This window comes from Nycticebus coucang, chromosome 7 (genome assembly GCF_027406575.1).
Source record: "Nycticebus coucang isolate mNycCou1 chromosome 7, mNycCou1.pri, whole genome shotgun sequence".
Lineage (NCBI taxonomy): Eukaryota > Metazoa > Chordata > Mammalia > Primates > Lorisidae > Nycticebus > Nycticebus coucang.
The window spans coordinates 127752646-127777021 of record NC_069786.1 but is presented as its reverse complement, the minus strand read 5'-3'; the positions used below and the strand labels follow the sequence as shown (position 1 = coordinate 127777021).

At 46.3% G+C, this 24376-nt stretch overlaps 1 protein-coding gene and 1 long non-coding RNA gene across 2 annotated transcripts; one reads left to right on the top strand and one right to left on the bottom strand.

The window, feature by feature from the left end:
* Positions 1–249: 249 nt before the first annotated feature.
* Positions 250–16331, top strand: GPR55 (G protein-coupled receptor 55). Its single transcript, XM_053596300.1, has 2 exons — positions 250–280; positions 15354–16331. The coding sequence occupies exon 2, from the start codon at positions 15362–15364 to the stop codon at positions 16319–16321; it is 960 nt and encodes a 319-aa protein (XP_053452275.1). The 5' UTR covers positions 250–280; positions 15354–15361; the 3' UTR covers positions 16322–16331.
* Positions 16238–21143, bottom strand: LOC128589615 (uncharacterized). Its single transcript, XR_008381110.1, has 3 exons — positions 20914–21143; positions 17543–17587; positions 16238–16317 (listed from the first exon to the last, which is right to left on the bottom strand). It is a non-coding gene; the product is annotated as an uncharacterized LOC128589615 (long non-coding RNA).
* Between the last annotated feature and the right edge of the window lie 3233 nt (positions 21144–24376).

Here is a 24376-nt window from a genome sequence, read left to right as displayed (position 1 = left end):
CTTTCTGGAAATAAGCTCCCTACGCCCAACACTATTATTTCACTTAGAAGGGAGGGACCCTCCCCCCAGGCTCCTCTCTGGACCAGAGAGGAAGAGCCGGTAGTCAGGTGGGCTGATGCTGGAGCCACTTGAAGAGCATCTGGCCCCACCCTCTGTTTTACTGGCGAGGAAGTTGAGACCCAGGCAAGGGAAGTGACTCTCCCCAGAGCAAAGCTGGCGGCCAGACCTGGAGGAGAAATGACATCTCACAGCTCACTCAGCTGCTCTAGATCACCAACAGGTAACAGCCTCCAGGCCATTTAGAGAAACTGTGGCACAGGGACTCTAACCTGACCTTGCCCTTGTGGACTGCAGGTGACTTTCCTGAGGACAGCAGGGCTTAAGGGGCATGCACTCTGACCAGACCTGCCCAACTCAGTGGGGTGGGAGGGCAGAGGCAGCTCCCAGCAGCTTCCATGACAGGAGCAGCAGGAGGCCGACCTGGTTTGTCCCTGATTATGGGTGACACTTTTCTTAGAACCCTCAACTTCCTCCTGATCTGAGTCAAGGTGACAGCATCTTGTTGGGGTGGGGAAACCTCATTATAGGCAGCCCGGGAGGCTTCCCTAGCGGACTTGGCTTGCGTGCCACCACCCTCCGCTGGGCCCACTGCCTGATTCCCCAGAATCTTGTTGGGAAATCACCAAGTGCCCCAGATTACAGACTTTCAGGAACCATCCTGCAGCCCCTGAGCAAGGTGCTAGGGCAGGCTGGGAATGTGCTTGGGATCCCACGCCAGTTGCTTACCAGCTATGGAATTTCCTTAGCCTCAGTTTACCTCTCTGGGGAAGGGGGCAGAAATGGTTTCTTCCTTATGGGGCTTTTCAGGGCAGTAACTGACCCAGAGTGCTGACGTGCTAGTAAGCACCTGGCAAGCTCTGATGCCACCCTTCTGGATCCCTAATCAAAAGTCTCTTGGAGAGACTGAGGGGAAGACATGGCAACATTCAAAGCCCTGAACATTCTGTGCTTCCCAAATGAAGGGATGAGGGTGCGAAAAGTGCTGCCCACAGCTGTGTGGAAGGCTTGGGTCTCCTCTGGTCTGAGTGGTTGTCCCAGCCCCCAAGGGGACACTGGACACTGTGGAGCTGCAGCAGACCAGGCTGATAGTCATTGGTTCCTTCATTCCTCTTCTTCCAAGGGATGATTTTGTGGTTGTGGGCTGTAGATTTTATGTGCGGTATAAAGGTGAAGGAAATACGGTCCTTGTCCTGGGGTTGCTGAAGGGACACACTTCTCTGTAGTACACAGGTGACACTTAGTGGCCCTCACTTGAGTGCAGTGGGGGGACCACACCAGCTCATGCAGATGAATCAGGGAAGTGGCGTTTGGATGAAGGGTGGGACTTTAGTACCAGAGGAAGAGTCTAAGCAGCTGAGGGGTTGGTAAGTGGAGCCAGGCATGGGCAGAGTGAGGGGGCTGGGAAGCTCCTGGGTCTCCCAGGTACCCTTGCTGGTGATGCTGCTGGGGGCCAGAAAAGGGGGGGGCAGAGGAAGGGGAGACTCATAATATGAGCTCCAGTTAGACGCCCACCCGGCCTGGTTGACCCAGAATAGACTGTTGGTGTCTCCAGGCCTCACCATTCTCATCTGCAAAGCGAGCATAATTAGAACAACTTCCCAGGAGTGTGTGAGTCCCCTCCATAGAGCACTGAGCACACCATGGCCATGTCTCAAGTCCCCAAGCTGGCTCTGCACTCTCCCAGCCCCACTCAAACCCTACTAAGCTCCAGCAAAATTCTGGCATCAGGGAGACGGTGTCCGTGTGCTGTCCCTGCTGCGTCATGTTCCTTCTTGCATCGCGGCCCCAAATGCCCAGCTCGGGCACAGATTGATGAATTTACTCACACTGGTGGGAGTGATAGACAACTGCACCCAGGCGGGCCTTTGCAGTCTCACCGTGGCATTCAGCACAGTGACCCTGAGGAGGCTGAGATTTCAGACAAGGAAACAAGATGAGAAGACACTGGTCCAGCGGAGCGTCCCCATCCTTAGATACGTCCCTGAGGCTGTACCAGCTTGGCTGTCTCAAGTTCTAGCTCTGCCATCTCTGAGGTGGCTCACACTGTGGCACTCTGCACAGGTGGCAGTTTGGCAGCTGGGTGAGATGGGAACCTTGTTTCTTAGATTGTAAACCTCTTTGAGGTTGTGTTCTTCCTGCTGCCTGTGTTCTTTGGAAAATCCAGGCCACAGAGGGAAGAAAGGATGGTTTGGTATTAAGCCACAGTGCCAGGTTTTGGGGCGCTGTCTGTGCGGATGTGGCCTCAGGGCTGCCACAAGTGGATGCTGGATTCTTGAAGATGAGGGCAGTTGGAGGTGACATGGGGGCACTGGCAACTGCAGAATCACAGTGAGGCCAGGCTCATCCCAGGGCTGAGCAGGGCCTGAGGGATGGGAGAACTGAGACAGAGCCCCATAAGCAGAGGAAGCCAGGAGGGGAACCCAAGCCTCTGGACTCACAGCCCTGTCCCTTTTCACATGTGAGGTATTTTTTCTCCTTTTCATTAAACATTAGGAAACAGTCATATATTGAAAGAAGAGTCTACTTCAGGGTTAAAAAAACAAACAAAAGCACCTTCCAGTAGGACATAGCTGTATGTGTGAATTCTCTCTACAGTATTCTAGCTGGGCAGTTCTCCTGGCCTTTGTTTGCACACCTCTGGTGACAGAGAGCTCACTGCACAGTCAGGTAGGTCTGCTTTCTGCAACACCTGTCTTGAGCATTGGAGGGTGCTGTTGTGTCTCCTTCTACAGATTGTGAGCGCTTCTAGGCCTTTCTACAGCTTCTGTGCTGTGGCTCTCCAGCCCCTTTCCATGCAGCCCTGCAGACAGACAGCCCCCAGTCCCAGGGGGGTCAGAGCCACTGTGGCCCCCGTTTCTCTTCTGGGTTCTCTGAGTGTAGGCTTAGTTCACACCATTTCTTTTTCCTGTTTACAAGAACACTTAGGAATTCCCATCTGGGTTTTGCGTATGAATATTGTTTCTTTCCAGTACTTCAGCAATGCATTTCTGATTTTTATCTCTGACTCACACTTCACCTAAGAGCCCGTGTAAAGGAATTCACAGAAATGTCCAATACATATTATTCATACCATGGCGCTGCAGCTAAGTGGCTAGAACCAACGAATACCCGTTTTCCTGGTGGTCTGAGAACAAGGAGCATAAAATCGCCTTTGTCTTTGAGGACTTGCCTTGACTCAGGAATGGGATAAATTTTGTGAAAGACCCTTTTAGTCTTCTAAATAGAGTATATTTCCTTGATTTACAATTTAGTTCTCCTTCCTGATTTGCTAGTCTACTTTATTAATTGGGCTGTTCAGAGCTCTAATTTCTCTGTCTAATTGATCGATAATACTCGAAGAAGGGAGATATTTCCATTTCCCCTTGTTTCTTTTGCATTCCAGGTACGTTTCCATTATGTACTTCTATGCTATGCTCATTGGAACATAAATTGAGCCTTTTATGTTTTTATTATTTGTTGAAACTTTCACCATTGTGGAGGGTTTGTGTTGCTTTCTCAATTCTTTCTACTAAAAAATGTTTGCTTTATCACCTTCCCTTCATTTCTAGCAGACTATGTGCCTGATAAACTAGGAATTATGTTATCATTTTATTTTGTCTATACCCTTTGTTGTCTGTGCAAGATAATTGGATTCTGGTTTTTGTTAATGGATGGTTGGTTTTAATAGATTAATATAGAGGGCTAATAATTGTTTAGAATACTCATATAAACCTCTGCGGGGTTGCCTTCCATATTGAAACATTGTGGTTTTTTCATTTTCACATTCTGTTGTGAATTTTCTTTTTCTTTTGTCCCTTTAAAATAGATAAGGTAATTTAACCTAAATATCCAATTTGGGAAATATTTAAGTTTTGTTTCTATTAATAACTCAACAAATTTGGAGGAAATTAAATTTTAAATCTCTTCCCTTCCCTTCACCCTGTCTTCATGGGTGAGCTGGCACTGAGTCCCTTTTATGATTCTTTACCCCGTATGTTACCACTAGTTTGTATGATGTGAGGCTGACCTATGGATGATGGAACTTTTTTTTTAATTAATTTTTAAAAATCATGAATTGAATTCTGGTTATTGTTTTCTGGTGGGATCTGCTTTCTTTCTTGATTCAACTGCTGTCACTTCATGCTTCCGAAGTGTCTCAGATGCTACAGCTTGCGATGCTCATCTCTGTCCTGGCAAGATTCTGCCTCATCAGCTGGGCTTTGGTTAGTTTAATGCATTTCTTTTAATTTTGTGTAAACCTCATAACTGCGGTGCCTCAAACACACACACACCTAGACCACACTTTCCTTCTCCGATATGTAAGGGAAAATCAAAAGCTATTCTAATTGGTCTCCTTGCCCCGCCCTCAGCATTTAATATAACCTTTAAGAAAAGAGCTGAAGTTGTTTTATTATTATCATTAATTAATTAAAAAATACATCCAAAAAGAGATATAAAGAAAAAAGACTTAAACATCATTCTCCATCTAACTGCTAGAATGCAACCCCTGTTTGGTATATGGAAATTTTTTCTAGGTTTTTTTTTTCTCTGTGCGTGGGGTTTTTCTTTTTTTTAGCCGCAGTCTGAATATATAGTTCTGTAGTTTGTGGGTTTTTTACTTAACACAGTCAGCATAAACATAACAGTAAGACAGAAAAATTTTCCATTGAGTAAATTTACCATAGTGAAGTTAACCTCTTGTTGGTATTTAGAAGTGTGTGTACTTTTTCACTGTTAGAAAAAAAAAAGTGCCAAAGCAGAGATATTTCTGTACACAATTTTTTCTCTTTTGCATAATTTATTTAAGATAAGTTCTCAGAGTCGCCAGATGAAAGACTAATGCAATTTTTATGACTTACAAGTTGTCAAATCCCAAAGATTGTGCACTAGTTTGTATACTCACCAGCATATATCAACCAGCACATATCAGTAGACTGTTTTATAAGACACTTGCCTGCTTTTCCGTTAAATTAGATAAGCAAAAAGTGTATCTCTTTATCAGTCCTGTTCCGGAAACTGCCTTTCTTCTTTGCTTGTTCATCTTGATATTATTTGTTTTTACGTACACCTCGCACAAAAGGAATCATTTACCTAGTATATATTTGCATTTTGTTTCTTCCAGTATATTATTAGATGTTAAGATTTTATTAACAAAAATAAATTTTTGATTTTTTTTACAGTCAAACCTGTCCTATTTATTTTCTGTTTCTTTTACTTTACTTTTTTTTCGTTCTTTTTTTTTTTGAGACAGAGTCTCACTATGTCACCCTGGGTAGAGTGCGGTGGCATCACAGCTCACATTAACCTTAAACTCCTGGGCTTAAATGATTCTCTTGCCTCAGCCTCCCAAGTAGCTGGGACTACAGGCGCCCGCCACAACGCCCAGCTATTTTTTGGTTGCAGTTGTCATTGCTGTTTAGCAGGCCCAGGGTGGGCTGAAATCTGAGAGCCTTGGTGTATGTGGCTAGCGCCAAACCCACGGAGCTACGGGCGCTGTCTCTTTTGCTTTCCAGTCATTCTAAGTTGACAAAGAGCTTTTCCTTGCAGTGGTTTTGTAGTTTGTCTATATAATGAATATTCATCTAGTTTTTTATTGTTTGATTTCTTTAAAATTTGTTCCTTAATGAATTTGAAATTTCTTTTGAGATGTGGTGTTAGATGAGAATTCTAAGTTGGTTTTTCCCTCCAAATTGTTCACTGGTAGTCTTAAGCCTTCCCTTTGCATTACTGATTTTTTAGAATACCTCCTTTATTCTCATTTCTGTTAAAAGTCTTGTACATTGTGTGGGAGTTTTGGGTATCATTGATTTCAACAAGAATGTCTTTATTATTTTACCATTAAATACATAGTTGCCATTGGTGTGAGCAACTTCTCTTTATCATGTGTAAGAAGAACCTTCTATTCCTTCTATTGATACACTCAGATGACTTTTCACTTTTACTTTAATGATGTGATATATAATATTAATAAACTTCCTAACACTGAAACTATCTTACATTTCTATAGTATTAATAAATCTGATTTGGTCATGGTGATTTGTATTTTTAACATACTGAATTCTTCCTGATATTTTAATTAGGATGCTTGTGTATGTATTTATAAGAATATGTGCTCAATAGTTTTTCTCTTTTGTGTAATACTTGTCACATTTTGGTATTTGAGTAAGTTAGTTTAACAGTAGAAATTCATTAATATTACCTTATGTTCTAAAATATTTGTAGAATATAGGAGTTATCTGTTCCTTGAAAATTTGAAGTAAACTAGAGCTTGTTTCAAGAGTAATTCTTCAATAACATTCTCAGTTTCTTTTATAGTTATGGTGTAATCAGTTTACTTCTTGTGTCAACAACATTTTCAGCGATTGTGCTAAAATATGTTTTGTTTCCCAAACAACAACTACATTAAGCTTTTAAACGGATCAGCATACAAGTGATAAGGAAGTTTCTTGGAATTTTTGCTCTCCTCTCCAGCTAAGCTTAACACCTTTCTTCTTTCTAGTTGTGACCATTTGAGTCTTTTTTTTTTTTTGATCAGTTGTTAGAGATATAGATGCATTCAGTTTATTGTTTTCATCCTCAAGTTCTCATTTATTAAATGTAATGATTCTGGTATTTCCTCTTTTCTATCTCATTTATTTCTTTTATCTTTATAAGTTTTTTCCTGGTTTCCCTAAGACTTCTTTTATTCTTTTCTTTCTAAGTGATTAAGTTGAATGCTCAATTCATCTACTTAAATTTCTTTTAAAAATAAAATAAAGCCACTATTTATTTCTGAAAATAGTTTTGGGTGTATCCTGTGAATTTTTTTTAAAACAACTAATCCAAAAAGTTTTTGCTATTCTTTTTTTTTTTTTGCAGTTTTTGGCCGGGGCTGGGCCTGAACCTGCCACCTCCAGCATATGGGGCCAGCACCCTACCCCTTTGAGCCACGGGTATCACCCAGTTCTTACCATTCTTGATCAGCCTCCATAGGTGCTGGATTTAGAGATGTGAGCCACCATGCCCAGCCCCCGTTTTTAGTAGTCATTAGTTACTTTAAGGTTTTCAAAATATCTTAGATTCACATTTCTGTAATTATCAAATTGACAGAACAATGACTTTCAATTCCCCTTAATGGAATAGTAGTGACAGTTCCCAGGTACTATTACATCCTCTCATTAGTACCTGGCACCCAGGACCATTCTTATCTTCAGTATTACATCTTGGCTGTTTTCAAGAGCGAGGGTCACCTTGTTAACTACTTTTTTTCCTTTGGATTTGAAATCCATTCCTATATTCATCATCATTTTAGTCTCTTTCCACAGCCTGCTCTCAGTGCTCGGCTCCAAGCGTTTCTACCTTCATGTCTCTGTCCTGCGTTCTTCTCTGTCGTTATTTCTTGGAAGTCCAAAACTTTGCGGCAATTTTTTTTCCAGAGCCCACACATCCCAGACAGTAACTTTCACACTGTCCTTCGGCTGCTCCTAGCCTGTGACCAACCAGCAGAATTCCTAGTCTGGGCAATTCTACCACTGTGGGATTCTCGGACATGCACCCTTTGCTCAGGGATGCCCAGTGGCCTGGCTAACATGTTCTCAGGTCTGCACTCCCATCTGAAGTGCAGACCCATCCTTCCCTTTTTCCTTCCATAGGGTCAGACCCACAGTGGCCTGAGGTGCTCCCTGTCTCCTCCTATTCCCACTGTCCTTCAGCCTTCCCTGGAGCTTCCCTTAATCAATCTCTTAGATACCCCACGCTGTCTTAGTATTTGCTTCTGTAGGAACTTGGTGGGACTCAGCCTCTCACCCAACCACCACACTTGGGTTGGCCGGAACTGGAGCTGCCAAGGGCCCCACAACCCTGGGCACATGTGGGCAGCTTGCCAGCCCCCACTCCCAAGTGCACTGGCTTTTATTAGCACTCCTTCTTTGAGAGGGATGACTGTTTTATCTCCTGCTGCAGTCTGGAATGCATTTATACCTTTTAATCTTTTTCCAGTGAAGTTCCTGGGTTTTTTTAAAGAATTTTCAAAAGGTGATTTCTTTGGACTTTCAGAGGAATTCAGAAGCTTAAGTTTTCAGATTCTCTGCTCTTTCTGCCCTTAGCAGGAAGTGTTTTTTCAGTCTAATTTCTTTTTGCTCAAGTAAGAACTCAGAAATTAAAGGACAGAACCTAACCTCCACAGTGATGCAAAAGATAAAACTAAGCAATGGACTCTCACAAAATAAGACGAATAGAATACTACCACACTTATCAATTATCTCAATAAATGTTAATGGCTTGAATTCCCCAATGAAGAGACATAGATTGGCTGACTGGATTAAAAAACACAAGCCATCCATTTGCTGTCTGCAAGAAACACACCTGGCTTCAAAAGACAAATTAAAGCTCTGAGTCAAGGGTTGGAAGACAATTTTTCAGGCAAATGGAATTCAGAAGAAAAGAGGAGTTGCAATCTTATTTTCAGATACATGTGGATTTAAAGCAACTAAAGTCAAAAAAGACAAAGATGGTCACTTTATATTGGTCAAGGGAAAAATACAACAAGAAGACATTTCAATTCTAAATATTTATGCACCCAATTTCAATGCTCCCAGATTCTTGAAGCAGACCTTACTCAGTCTGAGCAATATGATATCTGATAATACCATCATAACAGGGGACTTTAACACTCCTCTTACAGAGCTGGACAGATCCTCTAAACAGAAATTAAACAAAGATATAAGAGATTTAAATGAGACCCTAGAACAACTGTGCTTGATAGACGCATATAGAACACTCCACCCCAAAGATAAAGAATATACATTCTTCTCATCACCCCATGGAACATTCTCCAAAATTAATCATATCCTGGGACACAAAACAAATATCAACAGAATCAAAAGAATTGAAATTTTACCTTGTATCTTCTCAGACCATAAGGCACTAAAGGTGGAACTCAACTCTAACAAAAATGCTCGACCCCACCCAAAGGCATGGAAATTAAACAATCTTCTGTTGAATAACAGATGGGTGCAGGAAGAAATAAAACAGGAAATCATTAACTTCCTTGAGCATAACAACAATGAAGACACAAGCTACCAAAACCTGTGGGATACTGCAAAAGCAGTTTTGAGAGGAAAATTCATCGCTTTAGATGCCTACATTCGAAAAACAGAAAGAGAGCACATCAACAATCTCACAAGAGATCTTATGGAATTGGAAAAAGAAGAACAATCTAAGCCTAAACTCAGTAGAAGAAAAGAAATATCCAAAATCAAATCAGAGATCAATGAAATTGAAAACAAAAGAATCATTCAGAAAATGAATGAAACAAGGAGTTGGTTTTTTGAAAAAATAAATAAAATAGATAAACCATTGGCCAGACTAACGAGGAATAGAAAAGTAAAATCTCTAGTAACCTCAATCAGAAATGATAAAGGGGAAATAACAACTGATCCCACAGAGATACAAGAGATCATCTCTGAATACTACCAGAAACTCTATGCCCAGAAATTTGACAATGTGAAGGAAATGGATAAATATTTGGAATCACACCCTCTCCCTAGACTCAGCCAGGAAGAAATAGAGCTCCTGAACAGACCAATTTCAAGCACTGAGATCAAAGAAACAATAAAAAATCTTCCAACCAAAAAATGCCCTGGTCCAGATGGCTTCACTCCAGAATTCTATCAAACTTTCAAGGAAGAGCTTATTCCTGTACTGCAGAAATTATTCCAAAAAATTGAGGAAGAAGGAATCTTCCCCAACACATTCTATGAAGCAAATATCAACCTGATACCAAAACCAGGAAAAGACCCAAACAAAAAGGAGAATTTCAGGCCAATCTCACTGATGAATATAGATGCAAAAATTCTCAACAAAATCCTAGCCAATAGATTACAGCTTATCATCAAAAAAGTCATTCATCATGATCAAGTTGGCTTCATCCCAGGGATGCAAGGCTGGTTTAACATACAGAAGTCCATAAATGTTATCCACCATATTAACAGAGGCAAAAATAAAGATCACATGATCCTCTCAATAGATGCAGAAAAAGCATTTGATAAAATCCAGAATCCTTTTCTAATTAGAACACTGAAGAGTATAGGCATAGGTGGCACATTTCTAAAACTGATTGAAGCTATCTATGACAAACCCACAGCCAATATTTTACTAAATGGAGCAAAACTGAAAGCTTTTCCTCTTAGAACTGGAACCAGACAAGGTTGTCCTCTGTCACCTTTACTATTCAACATAGTGCTGGAAGTTCTAGCCAATCCAATTAGGCAAGACAAAGAAATAAAGGGAATCCAAATGGGAGCAGAGGAGGTCAAACTCTCCTTCTTTGCTGACGACATGATCTTATACTTAGAGAACCCCAAAGACTCAACCACAAGACTCCTAGAAGTCATCAAAAAATACAGTAATGTTTCAGGATATAAAATCAATGTCCACAAGTCAGTAGCCTTTGTATACACCAATAACAGTCAAGATGAGAAGCTAATTAAGGACACAACTCCCTTCATCATAGTCTCAAAGAAAATGAAATACCTAGGAATATACCTAACGAAGGAGGTGAAGGACCTCTATAAAGAAAACTATGAAATCCTCAGAAAGGAAATAGCAGAGGATATTAACAAATGGAAGAACATACCATGCTCATGGATGGGAAGAATCAACATTGTTAAAATGTCTATACTTCCCAAAGCAATCTACCTATTCAACGCCATTCCTATCAAAGTACCAAATCGTACTTTCAAGATTTGGAAAAAATGATTCTGCGTTTTGTATGGAACCGGAAAAAAACCTGTATAGCTAAGGCAGTTCTTAGTAATAAAAATAAAGCTGGGGGCATCAGCATACCAGATTTTAGTTTGTGCTACAAAGCCATAGTGGTCAAGACAGGATGGTACTGGCAGAAAAACAGAGACATAGACACTTGGAATCGAATTGAAAACCAAGAAATGAAACTAACATCTTACAACCACCTAATCTTCGATAAACCAAACAAGAACATACCTTGGGGGAAAGACTCCCTATTCAATAAATGGTGTTGGGAGAACTGGATGTCTACATGTAAAAGATTGAAACTGGACCCACACCTTTCCCCACTCACAAAAATTGATTCAAGATGGATAAAGGACTTAAATGTAAGGCATGAAACAATAAAAATCCTCCAAGAAAGCATAGGAAAAACACTGGAAGATATTGGCCTGGGGAAAGACTTCATGAAGAAGACTGCCATGGCAATTGCAACAACAACAAAAATAAACAAATGGGACTTCATTAAACTGAAAAGCTTCTGTTCAGCTAAGGAGGCAATAACCAAAGCAAAGAGACAACCTACACAATGGGAAAGGATATTTGCATATTTTCAATCAGGCAAAAGCTTGATAACTAGGATCTATAGAGAACTCAAATTAATCCACATGAAAAAAGCCAACAATCCCATATATCAATGGGCAAGAGACATGAATAGAACTTTCTCTAAAGATGACAGACGAATGGCTAACAAACACATGAAAAAATGTTCATCATCTCTATATATTAGAGAAATGCAAATCAAAACAACCCTGAGATATCATCTAACCCCAGTGAGAATGGCCCACATCACGAAATCTCAAAACTGCAGATGCTGGCGTGGATGTGGAGAGAAGGGAACATTTTTACACTGCTGGTGGGACTGCAAACTAGTATAACCTTTCTGGAAGGAAGTATGGAGAAACCTCAAAGCACTCAAGCTAGACCTCCCATTTGATCCTGCAATCCCATTACTGGGCATCTACCCAGAAGGAAAAAAATCCTTTTATCATAAGGACACTTGTACTAGACTGTTTATAGCAGCTCAATTTACAATCGCCAAAATGTGGAAACAGCCTAAATGCCCACCAACGCAGGAATGGATTAACAAGCTGTGGTATATGTATACCATGGAATACTATTCAGCCATTAAAAAAAAATGGAGACTTGGGTGGCGCCTGTGGCTCAGTCGGTAAGGCGCCAGCCCCATATACCGAGGGTGGCAGGTTCAAACCCAGCCCCGGCCAAACTGCAACCAAAAAATAGCCGGGCGTTGTAGCGGGCGCCTGTAGTCCCAGCTGCTCGGGAGGCTGAGGCAAGAGAATTGCTTAAGCCCAGGAGTTGGAGGTTGCTGTGAGCTGTGCGAGGCCACGGCACTCTACCGAGGGCCATAAAGTGAGACTCTGTCTCTACAAAAAAAAAAAAAAAAAAAATGGAGACTTTACATCCTTCATATTAACCTGGATGGAAGTGGAAGACATTATTCTTAGTAAAGCATCACAAGAATGGAGAAGCATGAATCCTATGTACTCAATTTTGATATGAGGACAATTAATGACAATTAAGGTTATGGGGGGGAAGCAGAAAGAGGGACGGAGGGAGGGGGGTGGGGCCTTGGTGTGTCACACTCTATGGGGGCAAGACATGATTGCAAGAGGGACTTTACCTAACAATTGCAATCAGTGTAACCTGGCTTATTGTACCCTCAATGAATCCCCAACAATAAAAAAATAATAATAATAATGAAAAAAAAATTTCTTTTTGCTCATCCATGGAGGGCTTTCTCTAGCTTCAAAGATTACCATGTGAGAGATTTCCATTTGCAGTTTGTCAGTAATTGAAATGTGACTTTGGGGATAGTTCGATGGGAAAATACTCTTAGCCAGATGATGTCTATTTTCCATACATGCACCTGCAACTGTCAACTCACACATGTCTCAGCATCCCCCATTTGGCCATAATTTGGGTTTGCGTTAGTTATTGAGTATCATTGACTATCTTTCTTGGTCACTTTAGTGCTAGTCTTTGAACCACCAGCAACACGATGGATTCACCACAGAGTCTGCCTGAGTGTGACCCAACCCAAATAGATCCCTAAGTTTCTATTTGGCAGTCTCATTGGATCTCTCTAAACATCAACTGCTATTTGCTCTTATTTTGTGATTCTTTCTTTTTTTGCTGTTTCTGGTTTCAAAGACGACGTCTCAGTTTTGTCCTCCTCTTTGGTGTTGCAGTATTTTTCATGTAGACTAGACTCGAGCTATTCTCATCATTTTTGAAATTTATCTTGTTGGTTTCAGGTTATTCTGGCCATTTTTTTAGAATGGGCTTGTGGCCATTTTAGCCTATTCAGTGAGGACGAGGCAACTTGCCAGCTTGCATTTATTCCGAGCATTTGTTAGGAGCAGGTACATCTGAGGCCTGAGTTCAGGATGAGGAAGTATGTTGCCCTAGACCTCTTGTGACATAACCCATAAGAATAGTTAACACAAAGCAATGCATAGAATCTTTGAAAAGATAGACGATAGTGCTCAATGTATATCTAGAATTATCCACCGAAATGTATGAATATACATGTATGTATATGTGTGTCTCTATATGTATGTTATATACATATGCTTTCTTTTTCATTATGGGGTAGAGAGGGTTTGAGACTGGTATTCCATACAGCATCTTAAAAATACCCAAATCTTTTTTCCCCACAGGCTCCCACACGAGCTGTAGTGATAAGAAGCAATAGCAGAATGAGAATTCTGTTAGCAGTAGCTGTGTAGCGAAGAAAGGAGACAGGAATGTTAACATGGAATTTTCTGTCTTTCATTGTTTATCTGTTTTATCGACGGGCCACTAAACGGGTTAGAGAACATAGTGGCCATAAAGGTCAAGTGCAATTGAAAATAGTGTACAACTTAAAATTGCACACGAACTTTATGGCCACAGTGCAATGAAGCTGCATTGTGGAAGAGACAGTCACTCACTCACGTATGCTGATGTGGAACAATTTCCAAGGAACATTGTTGAGCAAGGGAGAGAGCTGCAGGTATAATATTTTTCAAATTTTAAAGAAGTCATACATATGTCTACATGTATGCATGTGCGTGTATGTATATACTTGGAAAATGTCTGGGAAAAGTATGCAAGAGACTTTTAATCATGGTTGCCTCTGGAAAGAACAACTGAGGCCCTTGGGTACAGTGGAGGCTGACTTCTCTCTATACGCTCTTTTGTGCTATTTGAAAATCTTATTGAGTGCATAGAATATTTCTTCAATTAAAAAAAATAGTATAATAACATCAGCTAAAAAAAGAAATGAAGTGAAAAAACAGCTGCCTTGGTTCCCAGTGCAGGATTCTCTGGTGAAAAACTCTTCCTGAGAGAGAAGCAGGGTAAATGGCAGAACCTGCTGCTGGCTGCCTGCTGGGGGGCGGTCAGGGAAGAGGCCAGGCGTGGACGGACGACCTTTTCCTGCAGTGCCCCTGAGCATATTCAGTGTCTGGGACCAGCCACTGTCCAGGACACCAGTCACTCAACCTCACTTAAGGGAAGTGGGTGAGAAAGGAGGGAAGAGGGAAGGAGGCAGAGGCAGGGAGTGGGGAGAGGGGGAAGTTGGTTTCTATTTGAATTCTCTTTACAGCAGCACTGTCTCTGGAGTCCTGGGTTGACCTCCTGGTTTTGACCTACACCAGGGCCACCTACCTTGATACAGAACCCCTCCCCCAATGCCAAGTGCAGCACCCCCTCACCCCTCCAATTGGCCAAGGTCTGCCTCAGACCCCCATCTCTGAGCAACCACACCTCCTGTCCCTGAGGCCAGTTCTAATTTTCTACCTGCCCTGTGGAGCCCTCAGCCCCCCACTTCATTCCCTCTGGGAATGCCCTTTTTTTTCTGCATCTCTCTATTTTTGTCTGGTTTCCTTTTGGAGATAGGTAGTAAGAGGCTGCAGCAACTCCTGTGTCTTCCTAACTTCAATTCCCACAGATAGAGCTCCACCTCCTGCCCGGAAACCCAGGCAAGGATTTTATTGCTTTTTGTTGTCTCTGGGTGAGTCAAATGTCCACCGTTGAACCAATGAATGAGCCAATCACTGTGTCCTAGGGAATGTGGTGACTACTCATAGCTAAAGTCAACTCTATTCAACCTTAAAAAACTAGCTGGAGAAGGGGAGGGGAAGGGACAGGTATAAAGAGAAGCTGAGTCCTTGAAACAGCTTTTGAAACCCTGATCAAGCTGCTCCTGAAGTTAGCCCTACCCTCATTTCCATGTCTTCCAATGTGTAAAATTCTCTCTCTGCTTGAACTAGTTTGGGTCAGGGTTCATGCTGTTACTTCTTTCGACAGAAGAAATTCTGATTGAAAAAGAGGGACAGATGTCCATGCACAGTGTGGTTTCACTTTTGTAAAAGAAAAAAGTGTGTATAGAAAGAGAGTGAGAGAATGAGTCTGGAATGATATACAGTGTATACAAAGTGTAGCTGTGGTTATGTCAGGTCATCTGAACCCATCACTCCCAGAGAGTAAGAGGAGCCCTCTCTGATCTGTTGCTGGTGTTGTAGGAAGGAACATGAGTGAGCCAGAAACAGGCAGCAACTGCTCATTCAGCGACGTGGATGAGCTGATGAGGACCCTGCAGCTGGCCGTCCACATCCCCACCTTCGTCCTGGGCCTGCTCCTCAACCTGCTGGCCATCCGCGGCTTCAGCACCATCCTGAAGAAGCGGTGGCCCGATTACGCTGCTACCTCCATCTACATGATCAATCTGGCAGTCTTTGACCTGCTGTTGGTGCTCTCCCTCCCGTTCAAGGTGGTCCTGTCCCAGGTGCGGCCGCCCTTCCCTTCCCTTTGCACCCTGGTGGAGTGCCTCTACTTTGTCAGCATGTACGGCAGCGTCTTCACCATCTGCTTCATCAGCCTTGACAGGTTCCTGGCCATCCAGTACCCGCTCCTGGTCAGCCACCTCCGGTCCCCCAGGAAGATCTTCGGGATCTGTTGCACCATCTGGGTCCTGGTGTGGGCCGGGAGCATCCCTATCTACAGCTTCCACAGGAAAGTGGAAAGGTACACGTGCTTCCACAACATGTCTGATGGTACCTGGAGCGCCAAGGTTTTCCTGCCCGTCGAGGTGTTTGGCTTCCTCCTCCCCATGGTCATCATGGGCTTCTGCTCCTGCAGGAGCATTCACATTCTGCTGGGCCGTCGGGACCATACGCAGGATTGGGTGCAGCAGAGAGCCTGCATCTGGACGATCGCGGCCAGCCTGGCCGTCTTTGTGATCTCCTTTCTCCCGGTCCACCTGGGCTTACTCCTGCAGTTCCTGGTGAGGAACGGCATGATCGTGGAGTGCAGGGCCAGGCAGAGCATCAGCTTGTTCTTGCAGTTGTCCATGTGCTTCTCCAACATCAACTGCTGCTTGGATGTCTTCTGCTACTACTTTGTCATCAAAGAATTCCGCATGGACGTCATGGCCCACCGGCCTTCCAGGGTCCAGCTGGTCCTCCAGGACACCACGCTCACCCGGGGCTAAGGGAAAGATACCCTGCTTAGAGTGGGGAAACCCCAGTCCCCAATTCTAGTGGGGGGGGGGTTGATGTAGTGGGCCGATCTGTGCTGCATTCACTGGTAGGCCCTCACTGAGTGCCAGCTTTGTCTATTATACCCTAAAAGACCTTTCCTCAAGGCCCAGATAGCTTGACATACATCATGCTGTTTAGGGACCTCTGAAGAGAGGTCCAGAACCAGGTGAATTCTTGATTGCTAAGGCCAAAAATTATCAGGCAAAAGAATTGAGAACAGGAATGAGACCATCTGAACAAGGCTGCTTCCCAGCAATACCTATCCTTCTATTAGACTAGAAGATTCTGGAAATAGAGAAAAAGAGAGATGAGTGGGAGGAGGGAATCAAGAGAGGCAGTTATGGTGGAGGGTGTCTTGGGCAGAGATGGAGTGGTAGCATGGATCAAGCCCCAATTTAGTCTGGAGATCCCGGGAATGAGCAGACATGCATTTTCTGATCCCTTCTAGGGCTCTGTTGGTCAACAACCTCACCAAGACGACAGGAAGTGAAGGGGTTGGGGTGGGCAAGTGCAGGTGGATAGCCCCATTTCCTACGGGCCTCAGAAAGGCACAGGAGGCCAGTCAAAGCTTCCTGTGTTCACGAGAAGGCTTCAGAGAACTGATGGGGCATTGGTGACACCCAGAGCCATGAGGGGACAGGATACGCCTGGGGAAGGGGAAGACTGTCCAAGGGTTGGAAGTGGACTGGGCCAAGGGTTGCCACTGGGGTGTCCACCAGGAAGAGTGTTAGTGCTGGCCAAGGGCTAGGAGAGGCAGGGGGCCACGCTGGGAAAGGGGAGAGTCCTAGATGAGACTGGCTTCCTATCTCCAACAGATCGGGCAGATGTTTATTAGACTTAGTTTGTCTTGCTCACCTGGGCCCTGGCGGGGCCGCTGGCACTGGTGTCACTGCCCATGGAGCTGTGTCTTCCTGGTCACTGAGAGGGAGAGAATGATGCAGCCAGGCACAGAGGGGCTTGGGAAGGACACAGGGGCTCTTGGCAGCTCTTTGGTAAACAAGGGAGTCACCGCTGGGATGGGCTTCTCTAACGGTCTAGAAGGAGCATGCGGTGACAACTGAAGCCTTCCTATGACTCAGCTGCTCCAGAGAGTGAAATTATTAGAAGGATAAATTGTGGGGTGGTTTTTCATGATGACAGTGTGAGTGGGATGAGTAGTAAGTGAGACTTACTGTGAGCCAGGCGCAGGTCTGAAGGAAGAAAGCAACCATGTCTACCTGGAAGATAAAAGGCTGCTTAGTGAGGGTGCAAGGCCTGGCGGGGAGGGGAGAAAAGGGTGATTCAGATGAAACTCAGAAACCCAGACCTGCCTAGGGAGGAGGAGGAGAGGGAGGGAGAGGAGAGAGCGGGGTAGGTTGAGTGATTGCCCACGGCCTGACACCCTTGTGGACTGGGGCAGGAGGGCAGGAGCTGGACTGGGGCAGGAGGGCAGCAGCTGCTTCCTGCCTGAGAACTACTGAAGGGCAGGAGCCACTGTCTGCTGCTGTGCTCATGTGGCACTCTGGAGCTTCCTCCTAGGTGACTGGAGGGAAGGGTGAGGAGGAAGGTATCAGTGAAGGGTGGAAAAGGGTGTGATGTGGCCAGGACCAGAGGACCAGGACCAGCAGGTCCAGCCCCCAGGCCTGTCCCCCAGGAACCAGCAGCCACAGAATCAGAGGCTCTGCTGACCCAGAGGAGAGGCTAGGTTGTGCTCAGCTGCCCAGGGCCTCCCTGGACACTCCTCTCCCTGACTACAGGTTGCACTGTGGCATGCCATTCTGCACGGACACCACCATGATACTCGGAGCCAGCCTGTTGCACACAGCAGGTCCTTTGGGGCTGGATGGGGCAGAGGCTGTGGGGGGAGCACCTCTCCTCCCATTCCTCTCTTTGCATTAGTTGCTGTGCCACCTGGCAGAGCTGAGGGGTGTGCCCACATGTCCATGTGTCTATTAAAGTGCTTAGGCACAGATGGACTTTCTAAGAGAATGTCCCCAGCGGTGTTCAAACTCAAAGTCTTGTCTTACATTTGGCAGGTGAGAGAGAGGGGATTCTCTCCCTGGGAGAGAATCACATAAAGGATAGGGAGGGGCCCATGAGCTGTGTTAACTATTGGGGTAAGTCCCTGAAGTGATAATCATGGGTGTGTGGGCTTTGGGGACCCCCTTACCCATCCCAAAACATTCTGTGGGGAGAGCGCCCTCTTCTCTCTCCCCGTGGAGACCCAGCCTGGCCTGAGTGTCTGTAGGAGTGGGCACAGGGCCTCACTGCAGGCCAGTTGCTGGCTCTGTAGGAGGGTCCAGAGTCTGAGCAGCCCACGGTCAGCAACCAGCCATGCCACATGGGAGGGGCAGAGGGCAAGCATCAGGGTAAGGGTAGGTGCTACTCCTGAAGTAAGTGGCAGCCAAAGGGTCAGGGAACCCTGAACTTAGTTGTGGAAAAGGCTGAAATTCCTGCTACAAAGGCCAGTGGAATTTGCAGCTATTGTTTGTCCATAATGCGACCTGATTTGTACTCCGAGTCTGGAATAACTTAGATGGACCTGTTACATGTATATTTGTGAGACCGGCACAATTAATTGGAAAGAACTGATGTAATTAAAATGATTTGCCAAATAAATAGATTCATATGATGCTACATGACCTTGTCTTAGGCTACACTTACTGGCTCCCGTAAGAGCTGGTCCCTAGTGAGCTCTGTCTTCTTCAGTGGACCGCTGGACACCAAGTGCAAGACTGCAGGGAGCTGGCCCTCAGGCCTGCCTCAGTACACAGCCTGGCCTGTCCCAGTGGCCAGGAACTAGACCACAGCCTCATTGCTGCACCCCTGGATGTCCACCTGGGTGCTTGGTCCTCTTTCATGCCAACAGGGCCTCAGACCCTACATGCCCACCAGAGTCCATCCCATTCTGCTCCTGCCATGTTGTCCTACCACCAGCAGAACACTGGAGCTGCTTCCAGAGGCTCTGGCTCCTATGCACACACTGGGGGCCCAGCACAAGAGGCCTGCTGGTCTCCAGAGGACCTTCACAAGTGACACCTCCCTTCTCTGGCCACTTAGGGAAGGAATCTGACTCTCCCGGGGGGATTCTCCTAGGTTCTCTGGCCCCTCACAAGTGAATTTTGCTAACCTGGGAGGTGCAAACTGCTAAGCTCTGGCCTAAGCCCCCGTTTCTCCCAAGTTCCCCACAATTCTTATTGGCCTGGATGTTGTGGTTGACTGGGGACATCCTTTCTCCATCTCCAGCTAACCCAGGAGCTGTCTCAGATGCAGGGCATGTCCCCTCAGGGCAATACCCAATTCCTCACTGTCCCTGGAGAGGCTCTGACTTGGAGATTGCCAGTCCACAAGCAGCATTTGTCAGCTGTATTCTTCTGAGTCCCATTTCTGGGGACCCTGTGCAGCTGAAAGTCATTACGATAACTGTGTGTAGCTGCGGTGGAATACAAAGGACATTTGGAATAGTAAGATGACACCCTGTAGCAAGTTACCGCGAATGAACAGTGATTGCAAAGGTGCTAGAAATGACTAAGGCCCAGCGGGTGAGTAGGGATCCACGGAGGTTAAAGGGGATTTGGGTAATAGAGCAGTGAGGAAAGCAGTCCGGCAGAGCTACCTATGTGGGTTTGAGGAGATGCTGGAGTGCAGAACAGTCTCAAGGTCAGGATAGAGACACCCCACAGGGGAGCCATAGGGGTGCCCACCCACACAGGCAGACCAGCCTCCACTAGCCTAGAGGAGGGACTACACAGTGGATGGGAGCCTTCCAGGGCCACAGAAAGTCTGGCTGGGGCTGTCATGAGGGCCTCACTGCTGAGGAGGACAGGGCACTCAAAGGCCCACAAAGAGGTGCCTTGTAGGAAAAGCACCCCCTGAAACTACCCTCAAAGCCCCCTCCCACTTTCTGCCACGCAAGGCCCGATTCCGTGGTGACCCCAGGACACAGAGCCATGGACAGCCCTGGAGGGAGTGTGGATGGCAGGTGGAGATGGACTCCAGGAGCTTGAAGTGGAAAATAGGAGTCCCTCGGCCCCATCTTCCATTCAAGCCCCAGTGTCCCTTCCCCTGCCAGGAGCCTGTAAGATGCACCCTCCTTGCAAAGCTGCTTCAGGAGGCACCTTGATATGAGTCGTGACAGAAGACAGAAACGTGGCCCTCAATGCTTCGACCAGAAGCACTGTCACTTCAAAGCCCAATGCCCTGAGTTCACTCGTGAGACCTCAGAGTCGCCTCCCCCTTTCTCCCCTCTCAGGGTGCCGCACAATCACACAAAAGGCTGCCTGTGCTAGAAATGACTAAGCACAAATGGCCGAGAGATACACTGCCACCTTGCCTCTTCTCTGTGCTGGCTTTGAGCCACGCATCTGCGCAGAGGAGGGCGCACAAACACACGTGCATCTTTCTCCTTCACACTGCGTCTCCTTCACACTGTGTCTCGGAGCCGAGGCCACACAGAGCTTAGGAAAGATGCGTGGAAACTGATCAGACCTGGCTAAACCTAGACAGCTGATTCTAACAGACAGTGCCTTTCAGACTAGCTGACCCTGACTTGCTTGGAGCTTACCAAACTTTACTGTAGGAAGCTCCAGCTCTGCCACCACAGGGACTCCTTCCTGCTCCCGGGCTCCTGCCCAAGTCCAGGCAACAGTATCCCCCAGGTTTCAGTGGCACCACTCACAGCCATGGGGCACATTGGCCACACCCTTGAACAGTGGTGTCTGATTCATTCTGGGCGTGAAGCTCAATTCCACGGTTCCCAAAACCTCCATGACAAGTGCCCTGGCTCCACCAAGCCTGACTCCTTTCTGCAGAGTGCTTGTGTGGGTTCCGTGTGACAACTACACCAGCCCGCCCCTTCCCGGTTCTGGCAGTCTGGCTCCCCACCCCCAGGTTCTGGCTGCCTCCTCTCCCCACCCCCAGCTCCATCCACTGCCTGTCCTGCAGCCCTTTTTCCATTTGTCCTTTGGACTCACAACCTTGGCTTCCTTTTCAGGTAGGGGGATGGAAAGAGATGCTAAACTAGCCAGCCTCTTCTTAGCCTCTTACTTGTGGTCCTGACAGGCAGTAGCCACTGCTATCTGTGGCTGGAGCCACTTTCTCAGTGCCAGGTTCCTGAACGGCCTCCTGTGAGATGGAGTGGCTTGGGCTCTTGGGACTGGACTTGGAGGGAGGGGTGAGGGTGGTGGGGCAGAGGGAGAAGCTGAGCTGGGCTGCAGCCTGGTGGCTCCTCAGACAGCCCTAGAAGGAACTTGAACAATTGTGACAGCTATTCAGGGTCAAACCGAGTGGGAATGAGACGGTCGGCATACTAGACTGTGGGAGAACCAGTCCTGCATGAGGCCTGGGAGGGGCTTGCCCTTGGCTAGCCAGCCTCACTGAAGGCTGTTTGTGCCTGGTGGTGCCCCCGAGAGTCCCGCAAGAGGTGGGCAGGCACAAGATGGGGCCTTGAGCCACTAGGCTGGTTCCATGTGGGGCCCAGCTTAGCCCTGAGAGGAGTCATTGTGGGTGCATGTGTGATTGTCCTCAGGAAGCAGGAAGTAGGGCAGCCTGTCTGAAGCCGTGTGGTCTACTGAAGGAATGCAAGTGAGCAGCCAGATGGAGAAGGTCTTAGGAGCAGAGGCAGCTAGACACTTTGGTGCCCAGATGTGGGGTCTTTATACAGTCAGACCCAGGGTCTTGCTTTGATGTCTCCTTGAGACTTTCCAGGTCATGAGCTTGTTCAGGGCAGGACCAGCGACGCAGCCTGTCCAAATCCCTGGGCTCCATGTTCTCTGGCTTCCAGCATCTTCTTCTGCCTTTACCAGTTACATAGATCCCTTGAGCTCGTGCAGGGGACCTGCTAGGAAGAAGAGGGCGTGCAGCCTATTGGGCTGGGGTGGGCTTGCTCAGGGCCTCCACTGATGCACAGTAGCTCCTGCAGCTGGGTGCACAGAGGACTGGCTGAGAAAGTCTCAGGTAAGGTAACGACAGGAACAAAAGCCCACCTAATTACCAGATTGGGTCCCACTGCCCTCCTCGCTCCGTTGTTAGTGACACTGAGAATGATTTGTTCACCAAAACTCCTCTTAGGAAAGGAAAGTATTTGGTGAAAGTGTGAGGAGCAGGCCGGGGGTGGTGGCTCATGCCTGTAATCCCAGCACTTTGGGAGGCCAAGGTGGGTGGATTGCCTGAGCTCAGGAGTCTGAGACCAGCATGAGCATGAGTGAGACCTCTTCTCTAAAAAATAGCCTGGCGTCGTGGTGGGCACTATAGTCCCAGCTCCTTGGGAGGCCGAGGCAAGAAAATCACTTGAGTCCAAGAGTTTGAGGTTGCTGTGAGCTATGACACCACGACACTCTACCCAGGGTGACAAAGTGAGACTCTGTCTCAAAAAACAAACCAACAAACAAAAAAGAAAGTGAGAGGATCTGAGGGTCAGGTGGGGGACAAAGAGAGATTACTCCAGAGAGGGAGGAAGGAGGCAGGGAGACCACAGAGTGTCAGGGAAGTGGAAGGAACCAGAAGAATGACTGAGAGAAAGGAGGCCTGGTGAGGCAGCACCGGTAGGGAGACACCCAAGAATAGTGGGTCCAGGACGCCTGGTTGTCATGGTGAAGGCTCTTTTCTCTTTGAGGCTGTGACATTGGAGTTCTGGTCAGGTCCATTCAGACATTGAAGGGGATCCTGTGTGACCCTATAGGACTGAAGCTTGCTTAGTGATTGTGAAATTAAATCACTAGAGGGTACATTGTCCAGGCCGAGGTGTCCTCCCGTGGGCTGAATGGTGGAGTCTCTAAGACTACTGGCCGTGGCCCTGAGAGGGTGAGCACATTCAGGACGGGCTCCCCAGGGCCATGGAGGCACCTGCCTGAGAATGGCGAAATCTCTGGTACTGGATCAAAAGGTCAAGGCTGAATCCTGGCTCTAGTCCAGATCACTGTGTGACTGTAGACACATGGCTTCATGCCATGGACAGGGCCTCAGCAGTCAATGCAATAACACACAGAACATGCATGGCACATGGAGAGGGCTCAAAAGGCATTTGCTGTTAGAAATGCAGTGCGTTACTTCAAAAAAACAGAGACAAAAACAAAAAAGAGGCCAGTTGCTCTCTTTGGAGGCCATGGGGTCTTGGTCAGTTTTGTGCCCTGGATTCCTCCTGTGGTCTGGGGACACCTGGGGACTTCCCCCAGAATGGCAGTTTCACATGCATGAAATAAAATGCATACAATTAGAAAAGAAAGCAAGTATGCTGACATATAGTCATGGATATAGCAATGTGTTTGGTTTTTTATTTAGGCATTAAATGATAGGGTCTATGACAGGTTTAATTTTGAGTTAGTGATGAGCTGGAATGTTGTTTTGAAATGTCTGTAGTATGATATAAGAGTGTCTGTGGTATCTATCAGTGACGTGATCCATACACGAACCATCTATGCTACTGTGGCGTGGTGCCCACAATGAAAGGAAATGCTACTTGCAGTTAGTGATTAATGAAAACAGGACACATGTTTTCCACCAACCAGTTCACAGCCCTTGAATTCCACTCCTCATCTCCAGGTTGACAACCCCTTGTTTAGACAGAGACAAGAATATCCTTGTTCAAGAATATCCTATGTTCTTCCTCTAGGGAAAGCTGTGCCCTCTTAGTTATGCACATGTGGGCCACCAGCCTCCCACCCTCTTCCTCTTGGGGTTCAGGCTGGGCTGGGACTTTTGTTCGTGGAGCTTAGCAGAAGCTGGCTGGTCCCTCTTGTCTGCTGCACCACAGGATGAGGCACCCTGGGGCTCTCCGAAAGGGAAGATACCCACATCCCAACCCTCAGGCTCTGAGATGCAAACTCAGGGATACCTGACACCCTGTGAAGGTGTGCTAGGGTGATCCAAGAAACAGTGGCAGGAATGAGCAATGAAGCCTCCATAATAAATCACCTTGAGTGAAGGGGCACCTCTCAATTCAGAGGTGGAGGGCTGGGCTGGAGTCAGTACGGAACAGAACGTGGCTGGTGCTGGGCGCTCCTTCGCAGCCACTCTGGCCCAGGGGCAGT